General features: G+C 36.0%; 1 protein-coding gene across 2 annotated transcripts; it reads right to left on the bottom strand.

Moving 5' to 3' along the window:
* Nucleotides 1–37: 37 nt before the first annotated feature.
* Nucleotides 38–6,427, bottom strand: LOC121765230 (LON peptidase N-terminal domain and RING finger protein 1-like). 2 transcript variants are annotated; one of them, XM_042161289.1, is made up of 18 exons: nucleotides 5,915–6,427; nucleotides 5,714–5,812; nucleotides 4,024–4,106; nucleotides 3,821–3,905; nucleotides 3,646–3,732; nucleotides 3,255–3,316; nucleotides 2,973–3,154; nucleotides 2,779–2,839; nucleotides 2,202–2,379; nucleotides 1,648–1,686; nucleotides 1,477–1,538; nucleotides 1,272–1,308; nucleotides 1,145–1,194; nucleotides 996–1,062; nucleotides 720–801; nucleotides 560–639; nucleotides 409–477; nucleotides 38–322 (listed from the first exon to the last, which is right to left on the bottom strand). In XM_042161289.1, the coding sequence occupies exons 1-18, from the start codon at nucleotides 5,978–5,980 to the stop codon at nucleotides 263–265; spliced, it is 1,449 nt and encodes a 482-aa protein (XP_042017223.1). In that variant the 5' UTR covers nucleotides 5,981–6,427; the 3' UTR covers nucleotides 38–262. The 2 variants fall into 2 exon arrangements, with proteins under 2 accessions (XP_042017223.1, XP_042017224.1); XM_042161290.1 differs by having other exon boundaries at nucleotides 726–801; nucleotides 5,915–6,426.
* Between the last annotated feature and the right edge of the window lie 6,016 nt (nucleotides 6,428–12,443).

The raw sequence follows: 12,443 nt of genomic DNA, 5'->3' as shown, positions 1-12,443 counted from the left end.
ATATTGAGTGAAAGGGATTAAACTGCAGGCAAAATGATACACACCAAAAATGGAATTGATCCACTATTTACTGCATGTTAGAAACTAGTTGTAGTAGCATTCAATTTTTACAGTATATGTATTTCCTTCCCATTTCACATATTTGAAAGGTATGTATAATCCAACTGCTATGTGGATCAATGAATGATGTGAATAAGCTGGTATATGAAAGAATACCAACAATCAAATTGTCAAATAATGTCACACCATGTAGAATAGCATTTTACTGCAGCCTACATCCTTGCTCTTCTGCCTTCATAAAGAGAAGAGACCTTGTAATCCTCTGCAATAATGCGGGCAACACAATTTAGTTGTGCGGCAATGAGGCATTAGGAAGCAATAAGTAAAGAAAAGAATCGTCTTTGATACCTCCCGAGTATCTCTAAGCCGAAGGAGCTCTAATCTTTCTGATGGCCTACGATTTGTCAATGTAGCAAGCTGCATAATCAGGCAGGCCATCAAATGACGCAATAACAATGTTTTTTCAGTTATGATTCAACTAAAACGTGCATTAGTATACCCAAAAACTGAAGTGCTCGGGATCACGTGTGGGGGGCATCAATCCTTCGACTTTGAATAGCTCTGCAAGCCTTATTCTATCTGTAGGGGGATTGTCGGGAGTTAATGAGAAGATTTGGATTCAGAAAACATTACCAAATATCCTGTTAAAAGTATCGCACAGTTACCCCCTTGTGCTGCTTCTTGTGCCTCCTTTATCCATTGGCGAGCAAAAACTGATGCGTTATGTGTCATCTCCAGCAACTGTAAAAGATGAGTCGAACAAACTTCTTTTGAGAAAATGAAAAAGCAGAAGATGGCGACATGAAGCATAGCAATCAATTTTCGACTGGAGGAATGAGGATAATAATGTTTGTACTTCTACTTGGACTGGTTGTATCTATTTTGGGTGATTTTGGACATTATGCAAGGAAATCCAAATATCAGTTAGTACTCACATCATTTCTCTCACTTCCCTCTGGCGGAGATATGTCATTCACCCATTCAACCTCAGCTACACGGTATCTTCAGATCAATAAAAAAGTGAAACAGTTTTAGAAGCTATGCTTGTGTATGAAATGGTCGCTAAAAAGTTGCGGGAAATTACCCATCTTGATCCCAATTTCTAATGATACGACATCTCCGCCGACTTTCAACCTGCACCCATTAGTTGTTCGTTACCAAATGATGTAGAAAGAAGTGCACATGATTATGTAGCTTGCTTATAGTTTTACCTCTAAAAAGAAACGCCCATCTGGAAGAGGCTCGCAGCTGCATTAATAACAGAACAAGTGATCATATGCATTAAGGCAGTGTAGTGTCAATAAAAGCAATCCATATTCCCCAGACAGAAAAGTATAAGGGGGGATTCAAACAAAATACTAAAATGGAAGAATACGAAATTATAAGAGTATTGTCCAACTATTAGCAATCACCTACTCCGTAATTTCCACCTCACATGCATAATCAACGACTGAACCAGTTGATGGGTCAATCACAACCTACACCATGTAACATGCAGGAAAACAGATGAGCAGTATACATTGGACCCTAACAGTTGTTATAATTCAAGTATGAAGAAACAACTCAAATAGCATCACAAGTTTATACCATTCCCATCCGGCGATTTCCCTCCATTATCCTCCTCACCTGTTGGGACACAAAACGTGGGACTAAAAATCAGCCAGCGATGAGATAGTTATTAAACCTATACACACATAATATGCCCACAAGATTACTATTAGAACAACTTGCTTCACAAACTAACACAGACAGCCACTATATTGAATTGATAAAATTTCTAGGATCAGATAATTATTCATTTATTATCTTTCAGATATAAGCAGCAGAATTCTCATTTAGCTAGGCTAAGGAGATTGTATTTTCATAATTGGGTGGCAGGAAAGGCTATTTGCCACATATACCAGGATTTAAAGGTCAGGTGCCGTTTGACCTATTTAAAAGGGTAAAGATAGTACTCTCTTAGATTGGAAAAACTCCTAGATATAGTAATAGCTACTCCCTTGAGACTTTTATTTCTCTGACATCCTTAATCACTGCCTTTATAGATATTAGATAGGACAAAATGTAAAGAGAGAGTTCAGATCATCAGAGCTAAAAATGAGCTGAAATAATGGCATGCAGGAGAAATTTGACCAGCTCACCATAAGTCTGTAGCGCGGTTCAAAAATGTTAAGCTGTAACTTCTGGCATGGTAGGATAACATCCATGGCAAAAAGAGGCAATAAATCAGGACCAGGGTTTGTCAAACTGAGTTGCTCCAATTTCCTCTCTGCATATTCCTCTGGAAAGCTCTTCTCTATGATGTTGTTCAATGTGACACTGCAAATACCAATCAACTGACAAGTTATTCGAGTCATATATGTTATGTGATTGCTGAGAATATGAATCTGTAAAAACCTAAAGCTTTGAGCGGAGCAATAGGACTATGAGCCACGCTAGTCGTAGCTCAATTTTTTTAAAGATAGTTCAAGATCATGTGGCAGGCCTTGTTAACATTAATGTTTCAAGCTTGAGCTTGAACATAAGTATTTGTTTGGGTAAAAGTAGAATATATATCTAAACAGCTCAATAGGCTTAAATAAGCTCATGAACATAAAATATGTTTAATTAATTAAACTTATGCTCAGCTTATAATGAATGAGCCAAAACTCAAACTTTCTAATACTTGACTTAGCTTGATTACATCCATGAGATCAAGAATAACAGTAAAAAGCTAACCTGATTGCACATGTCCTGGGGCTAATAAACAAAACAGTACGACACAAAGGACATCTATTACCTGAAATAAACATACCAGATGCGAATAAAAATGCATCATTTAAACAATTAACATAATCATACACATTATTAAAAAAATATCAATGTAGAAAATGGAGTAAGCCAGACAAAGAGGAGGAGACAGGAAATAACACCTCGGTCCATAGTCTGAAATAGGCATGACCGACAGAAAGAATGCCCACAAGGAGTTGTGATTGGTTCGTATAGTAACTTCAAACATAGAGTGCAATCATAATCATCTGTTCGTTGAGGATTTACATGGCTTCTCCTCACAAAGGTATTGGTTATTTTCTTCTCTAAATTTGCAAGAGCATTGCTGCTGACAGAAACATTACATGATTATTTACAAGTTTATAAATAGGAAATTATAAGTAGTATGACACCGATACAAGTTGAGAAGGAACTCTCTACATTACCTTTGAGGATCAATCTGAAGGCCTGACCGAATAACATCTTGAGCCAGCTCATACTTTTCCAACTGACAGGAAGATAATAAGGAATGACATTACACTACGAAGCAAGATGTAGCACCAAGAAAACCAACAGACAACAACAGTAATAAGTAGATTTCCTGTATTATTAAAGTATACATGCAACTTTAGATGCAGAGATCTATCAATTGGTAACTGTTGTAAACCTAATTGTGAAAGAAATATTCCTGAGTATGATGTCAATTTCGAGTTGCTGCAAAGCCTATACATGTCTGTCAATTGTGAACTCTTGAGGAATATGTAAACCTAATTATGAAAGAACTTTTCATGACTATCGTGTAGTTTTCAGTTACTATTAAGCAGAAGCCATTCTCACCAAAATAAGAGCATTAGCCTTAAGAATGTGGGAGGCTGCTGTATTACTTTGCAGATTCATCACCTTCTCCGCATCATTGAGTGCAAGCTAAAACATATTAACACGAAATTAATAGGATATTTTAAGAAAAAGATGGAACAAAATTTGGGAGAAATGCTAAGATAAGGGAACAAACCCCAGCATGAGTTGTTGGATCCAACCCATTCAGTGGCCTATGTTCTGAAGCGGAAGGAGGCCTGCTTCTGAGGAATTGGCTAATCCTGGGGAATAATACAGATGAAAAAGCAAGAAAACAGAAACCTAATAATACCATTCAAATTAGTTGGACAAATTGTTCATAAACAATGTCATGATAAATCATGGTTAAGGACCACATACCGGAGATAGGCAGCACATCGGTTGCTCAGAATTATAGAATCACCAGGCTTTATGTGGTTAGCCCTTGAGTATAATTCAATCGCCTGGTATAATTTGACAGCAAGTTCATGAGTATTATCCAGAAAGGCATACCAATTTACTAATGCCTAGCAATAAACAAATACATAAACTACAGTGTTCATACATGGTCTGGACATTTTCTGAACTAAATGCATAGCACTAATTAAATTTACTAGGCTAGCACCAACTGGCTTTACTCACCCAATAGCGCTTAAATGTAAGAAATTTGATGTAAAAATTATTGTGATTTTACTTAAGTTGACCCCCAATTACTTCGCAAGTAGCAATTGCAAACAAGCCCTGAATCTGAGAACCCAATCACAAAAAAAATTGAAACCTCAACATCTTAAGACTTTCAAAAATGTACAGTAGGATAAATCAGTAAAGAAAATCAGGGACTTGGTGCAATTAGAAATGATATCTCAGAACAATCTGTACCAGCGTACACTGAATCTCCAGAGTACATGAGTATAGCTTTATGTGTGAGAAACACTATTGGAATGGACGATCTACATTTTCAGAATAGGAAATTTTGTTGATCAAATGGCTGATAATATTTGAAAAAAACTACTACTCTGCCCTTTGATATAAGAAACCTAGAAACAGAGATGAAAATGATAAATGCATTAATGTAGTTATTATCTGTGCTTTCACAGCATCAAAGGAAATGATGATTATTGACTGAACATGACTAGGCTCCTAATATTTGAGCCATCGTTCCCCAACCAATTTTGGTTCTTCAATGAACAATCGTCTTAATAAAAGAGCCATCAGAATAGAATATAAACACCCATGCGAACCAAACACATCTTTAACAAGCAGCAAGAATTGGATAATACTCCAGAAGTCCTAAAGGCACTACATTGTTCATTTTCCACTTCCACCAACACCCAGACCATAGCCAATAAACAGATTTCGAGCCACCAATGTCAATGAACTTTCAAAGAAAAGCTGATGTCTTATGTTTCCAAAGGCTAACACCTAATTCTCCAAATACAGTGTCCCTTATTCCACATGGGTGAAATGTTTATCATCTACTGCTTCAGATATGTTAGCTTTCTAAAGCTTTAGCTAGCCATAGAAAATTATCCACATTAGCCTCTGATTAGGGTCAAACAGATTCAAGAAGTATGGGGGCAACATCCCAATATCCCATTAAGATTTGTGGCATTACGTCAAAATACAAATCAATGTCTGCACCAAAATTGTGCTTCTTGCATTATTAAGATTATCGTTATCCTGACACCTGTCTTCTAAAACCTCAACTTGCACGACTTGGACCACAGGAGCGGGTAAATGCTTAGGCTTCAACCAAAAATAGAAAACACCATTAAGGAACTCCTCCATGGAAACACTGCAACAGCCTAAAGCATAAGACCTAAGGCATAAGGCCAAAGCCCTCTGAACGCAAATGCACAACTCAGTCTAATAGGATGAAGAACAGAAAACTTAACTAAACCACCAACCGAGTACTAACATTTTTCCAATTCCATACAATTAGAGTGATTAGACCAATGTTTTCCACAAAGAAGTCCAAATTTTGACAGAAGACCAGATATACAGAGCTTCAACCCAATAACGAAAAATTCGCAATTTAATAAATGGCTGAACAAGAAGGGCGGCAGATAACCTGATCTAATCGATCTTCACGAAATGCCTTGTTTCCCCTATGCATGAGGTCGTAGAGATGGCTGTACCGCTCCCATGAGATTGATGATCCCTCCCCATTCTGCAACGCAAATCAACACCAACCAGTTAGTTATGCTTCCATAAACACATACAAATATTAACTCACACACATATAGAGACAGAGATGCATATTAGTTCAGACCCATGGAAAATCCTGGACATCATCAATCCCTTCCAAGCTGATTCCGGCAGCTGGAGAAGTTTCCATTTCAGCAATTGATTGATTATTTACACAGAGAGCATGAATCAATTATGGAGCAGTTGAATGAACAAAACTGGGGGTGTCTCCAAATGAAAGAGGGCGACGTATAACCAATGGAGAAGTAGTTTAATTGATGAATGGGAAAGGAAACTGTGGCGGTAGTGGTGAATGGAAGCGCCGTGTTCTCCCCTGAATCCTTCGTTATACACTTGGACTGTATTCGTTTACGTGTTTCTCTCTCACTAGTACACTATGCTCCTCTCTCTCTACGCCTACATATCAAAATGTAGGCGCATCAGAGGTATGGGCTGTGGATCAATTATGCATGTAAAATCATGGAAAATTCTCACGCAATGAGTGTGTGATTTTGTGTGGAATTGATCGAGAGCTTTCGTTCTCGAATTGAAATTTGCCCTAAATTTTCACCGCTGCTTAAGAGAGAGGTTTTACGGTCTTCTCTCTTAATTCTCAGCCCATTGTGTTTGAGTGTGACGCTGCGCCGGTGAAAATGACACGCGGCAGGATATTAGCGGCCAGATGTTGTGACTGAGTATGCGCCACGTCGTCCTTCGGTCCCACGACATGTAAATTACTCAAACCTAGTGCATGCATTGTATTTAAGACAAAGTGGGATAAAAAAAAATATTATTAATGATATTTTTTAATGTAATTAACTAATTAAGGATGTTTATTTATGTTTTTAAATCTATCATTAACTCTTTAAAAATATATTTATTGTTGGTTTCAACTAAAACTAAATAGCGTCTAAAAAAATAAAAAAATTAAGTTATGTCCTTATTTTAGAAACGTTTTCTTTTTCGTCTGAACTGTCGTTACTTTTAAAAATTTTCCTATGCAATTACTTGCATCTCAATTTTTATATCCTTAAAAAATAAATTTTTTGGAGTGCATTACTTTTATTCCAGAGCTTTTTTTTTTCAGTCTCATTCGAAATGAAGTATTTTTATTCTGACATCTGATTTTATATGAGTATTGTTTTATGTATTGATATGATCTTCGTTGCTTGTTTGATTGATGAATCTCTGATAAGTCGTGGGTGGATTGAACGACTCTATGAACGATTGTGCAAATTCATTTTATAAGTCAGCATAACTTTCTCAGTAAATAGAAAATTCAAGAAACTACTCAAAGGTAATAAAACTTGTAAAATATTATTGATAATTGAATAGACAATTTTCATCTACACATACGAGGCGTATATGAGATGTACTACTTCTAAGACATGAGAAAATAAAAAAAATTTATAGAAAACTATAATAGATACAATAAAAAAATATCAAAGCTAATCAATAATCAATAACTTTTCATCAACTTATTCTGATCACCAAAATAAGATAGGGAAGCTCCCAACATGAGAATTTTTATTACATCTAGAAGGAATTTCGTCAAGGCTCGATTCCAGGGATTTGACTTGAGATAGAATGTTTCAACTTTCAAATAAGGAATGTTGAAAAGTTGAAAATGATAGAATGTTTCAACTTTCAAATAAGGAATGTTGAAAAGTTGAAAATGATAGAGAAATAGGGAAAATATTGTCGGTTTGAATTTCATTGAAATATAAGAGGTACTACTATAGTTCGAAAAATAATCAATTATATTTGATGAAATTAAGTTGACTATTAACTCTTATTTTTGGTTGTTCATTAATTCATTTCACATTTTTACTACATTACCACTATTATCTACATAAATCTTTAGAGAGCGCACTTCATTATATTCTTGGTAATTGTTTTTCACCCGTAAGAGATAAGATTTGAAATTTATATTTTAAATAGTTTCCTTTTATATGAAAACTGAATAGTATAAAAGTAAACTTTTTAAACTTACCATGATCTCCCTCATTTTATCCCTTTATGTATGGATTTGTTTTACCTTGATGAACTGGATTTAGTTAAGCCAGCCAATTGATCGAGGTTCCGTCAATACTTATGGTCCAAAACAAAACTATCGACAAAACATCAAAAGATTTATTCCAAACCAAGAGGCAGTTTATGTAAACTTACATGTTTGTTTTACACCAATACTGTCAAATAGGGTATATTTATATATATATATATATATATATATATATATATATATATATATATAGTCATGATCTATGGCAAACAACTCTTAACCATATAACTAGAGAACAAATAATAGCCACAAGATCAAAAAAATCAAGGGCTAGTATTACTTTTTGAATTTAAGGAGAAATTAGTTCCCTCAATCACAAATTTACTCTACAATAACAAAGCGGGGGTATAATAGTCATTGACGGCCAAAATAAGGTTATGTTGCAAATTTCAATCCAAAATCCATTGGTCTTCTTCACCTCGACGCAGCTGTTGGCGCTCCGCTGCAGGAATATGACCTGCTCCAATCTCTCCTCTCGCGCAGGCTTGGGAGGCTGATCGGTCTTGTCGCTCTCGATTAGAAACGAGACTCTCCCGACGCTGCCGACCTCCATGGTGCTGCAGGAGTTGCGGTGCGAGGAGGAGACGTCGGAGCAGGAGCAGGAAGAGAGACGCTGCTCGCCGCATTCCGAGCAGACCAGCTTCACCAGCCTGTCCTTGAGGCAGTGAGCGCATATCCCCACCGACAACGAACTCGGATGCTTTCTGCACGGCAGCTTCGACACGACGGAGTAGTTGAATTCGGGCACGAGATGCGAGAGTGTTTGAGCCGGGCTGATCATCGGAGCTGGGAGCTTCAAGAGGAGCTTAATCGTAAGCCTAATTGTATCGTCATGTGATCTGATTATGTGATTGAAAGACGAACTTGCAGAACAATGTTTTGATTTTTGCTATGTATGTATCATACACTTTGATCATCGAAGAATGTAAGATTTCGAAATTATTTATGTGAAATTAATTACCAACAAAATCTCTCCAAATTCTCGATTATTAATACTATTGTATAAGCAGTGTTGGGTAAATGCGTATTGTATTGGAGATCTAAAATGAGATTTTAGTTTTATGGTGAATGGTAATGCCAAAAACAAGAAAATTTTTATTCAATAGAATAGTTAGAGAAACAGACATATGTAAGAGTAATGACAAAATAAAATTTTGGGAGTTCGATGATGATATGTGAACTTTTTCAACAATCAATCATGTATGATTAGACTTTTATTCACAAAACACATCACTCTTATTCTGATTTTACTTCACTCTTGTTCACAAAACACTTCACTCTTGTTCAGAAAACACTTCACTCTTGTTCACAAAACACATCACTCTTATTCTGATTTTACTTCACTCTTGTTCACAAAACACATCACTCTTATTCTGATTTTACTTCACTCTTGTTCACAAAACACTTCACTCTTGTACAGAAAACACTTCACTCTTGTTCACAAAACACATCACTCTTATTCTGATTTTACTTCACTCTTGTTCACAAAACATATCACTCTTATTCTGATTTTACTTCACTCTTGTTCAGAAAACACTTCACTCTTGTTTACAAAACACATCACTCTTATTCTGATTTTACTTCACTCTTGTTTACAAAACACATCACTCTTATTCCGATTTTACTTCACTCTTGTTTACAAAACAAATCACTCTTTTACTTCACTCTTGTTTACAAAACACATCACTCTTATTATGATTTTACTTCACTCTTGTTTACAAAACACGTCACTCTTAGCATGATTTTACTTCACTCTTGTTTACAAAACACGTCACTCTTAACATGATTTTACTTCACTCTTGTTTACAAAACACGTCACTCTTAACATGATTTTACTTCACTCTTGTTTACAAAGCACATCACTCTTATTATGATTTTACTTCACTCTTATTTACAAAACAAATCACTGTTAGCATGATTTTATTTCACTCTTGTTTACAAAACACATCACTCTTAGCATGATTTTACTTCACTCTTGTTTACAAAACACATCACTCTTATTATGATTTTACTTCACTCTTGTTTACAAAACACATCACTCTTATTATGATTTTACTTCACTCTTGTTTACAAAACACATCACTATTTTTTTAAGTTGCGGAATTGGCTTTGACCAAATTTTATGATTTTTTTTATAATTTATCCTTATTATTTTTCTAAAACTTATGAACTTTTATTTCATTAAATATTATAAGTTGTGGATTAATTATTTCGCATGGATAGTTCTGTTTCAGTATTAAATAATAAATACTGCTACTTCTTTTGCTTTTAAACAAACCAAAGCCCCATCTAGTATTGCAAATATGTCTTTTTCCATTTTCTGAAAGAATAGTTCTGGGCTTCTGCAATCTTACTTCTTCTCAAAGGCTCTTCTTAGATATATCAGCATTTCTCTCGCTCTTCCGAGAGAGAGAGAGCGAGAGGGCGTGGCCCAACAGATCGAAATCTTCAATTCTTAGTTGAGTTTGATGAGGATCTGTGCATCTTCAATGGAGTTATCATATACACTCAATTAATTGCTCCGGCATACAGCGCCGGAGCCGAAGAAGTCGACGAGATCACCGGCGGCGGTGCAGCCGTCGGAGACGTCTGAGAAGGCGTCGGAGTGGGCGGAGCCTGCGGCAACTCCGCCACAGAGATAGCTAGCGCGGCGCATGACTTTCGTAAGATTGGATTCACGGTGATTATATGTTATTCATGAATTCACATTGATGTATTGAATTCCCAAAATGCCCCTGGACAAGTTTTTTTTCATAAAAATCTGAAAGTTTGTTTAAGCCATAGGATTAATTTGGAGTATTAAAATGTGTGGCTGAGATTTGTTCTCTAGTTATACACTTAAGATTAGTTATATATTGATCACTACCCTATATATATATATAGGATTGTATTCAAATCCTTTTTAACTAGTAAATCCTATTTCCTTCTTAATCTAGTCCGTCGATTTGCACTGATCCAGCGGAACACATATTAAACTGAATCATTAGAATTTAATTAAGATTAACCGTGTAGAGGGCATAATAGGAAATAGCAAATGAAGTTGGTTATGGTATGTTCCACGATTCTCTCCCTTTACGCTCACTGCAATTTGGCAATATATTCTCCTCAGATTTTCGCCCAATCAAGTCTCCATTTTTGCTGCTTTATTTTGTTTCGTCGAAGATACTGCGAGAAATTATAATTTCACACATTCCGTCGCAATCAGATCGTCATTGTTCCAGTTGGTTTGTTTAACAATGGAAGAATGTAAGCCTCCAATTTTTCCCCCATATTGATTGATTTTGGTGTTTTACTTCTGTAATCGTATACCAGTCGCACTACCAGATGTACGTAAATCATGAAATGTTGTGTTTGATGTTTGCGGGTCTTTTACTGTTTTATTGAAATATGATGGACGGGCGACGATTTATGAAAGCCGTGGTGCATTCAGATCACTAGGTTAGTTATTTTAGGTGGCATCGGCTTTCAATTATGTACCCAAGGGAAGCCGATAGCAATAGTAGTAATTGACTACAGGCAATAGTAGTGTTATATTCTATTAGATTCAAAATTGTGATTTGTGTCCGCGAATTATACAACGTGACGTAGTCGCTGCCCAAAATTATACATGCAATGTATCATTATTACTATATAATGCAATCATTTATGTGCGGTAATGTATCGTATATCTCTTATAATGCATCTTTTACTTAACCTACTAAATGTCATACTGTTTCGTTTTCACACGCAGTTAGGGTTGTGCCTACCTGTTCTGATAACTTGAAGCCTGTTGTTGGTCAGAGGTTCCAATCATTAGAGTTTGCACTCGAGCGACGACGGGAGGGAGGTGAGGTAGAGCGAAACGCGGCGGTAGAAGAGGTTGTGCTAGTGAGTTGAATGGTTCAACTCGGGGACTTTGAAGTGCTGATGAATGTGAACTCGGTCGTCGATCCACATATTGTACACATAATGTACAAATTGTATAATATAATGCGTAGTTTAGTTTCTGTAATGCATTATTTGTGATATGTAATGAATGCGTTTAATTTAAGTTGTGTCGTGTTTCGATGTTTGGCGCAGTTTTCTTGTTTTCCCTAAGGGTTTAACAAGCCTAGGGGCTATGGTGTAGTATGTTCTAAGTCTAAAAAACGTTGTCCAAATACACGAGCTGCAGTTATTCATCTGTGGTTGCACATAATGTATATTTTGTATAGTATAATGCGTAGTTTATATTATATAATGCATTATTTGTGATGTGTAATTCACATTTATCCTAACCCATTTAATTTCAGTTGTGCCGTGTGCCGTTGTTTGGCGAACGTTTCTTGTTTTCCCTAAGGGTTTGACAAGCCTAGGGGCTAGGGTGTAGTATGTTCTAAGTCTTAAAAACGTTGTCCAAATACACGAGCTGGAGTAATTCGTCTGGGTTGCACATGCATAAAGCGTAGGTATATTTTAAAACATATATACATAATGTACATATTATATAGTGTAATGCGTAGTTTTAGTTTCTGTAATGCATTACTTGTGATATGTAATGAACATTTATCCAGCACCGTTTCATTTAAGTTGT

This window comes from Salvia splendens, chromosome 14 (assembly GCF_004379255.2).
Source record: "Salvia splendens isolate huo1 chromosome 14, SspV2, whole genome shotgun sequence".
Taxonomy (NCBI): domain Eukaryota; kingdom Viridiplantae; phylum Streptophyta; class Magnoliopsida; order Lamiales; family Lamiaceae; genus Salvia; species Salvia splendens.
Note: the sequence above shows the minus strand (reverse complement) of the source record. Positions and strands in the feature narration are given on the sequence as shown.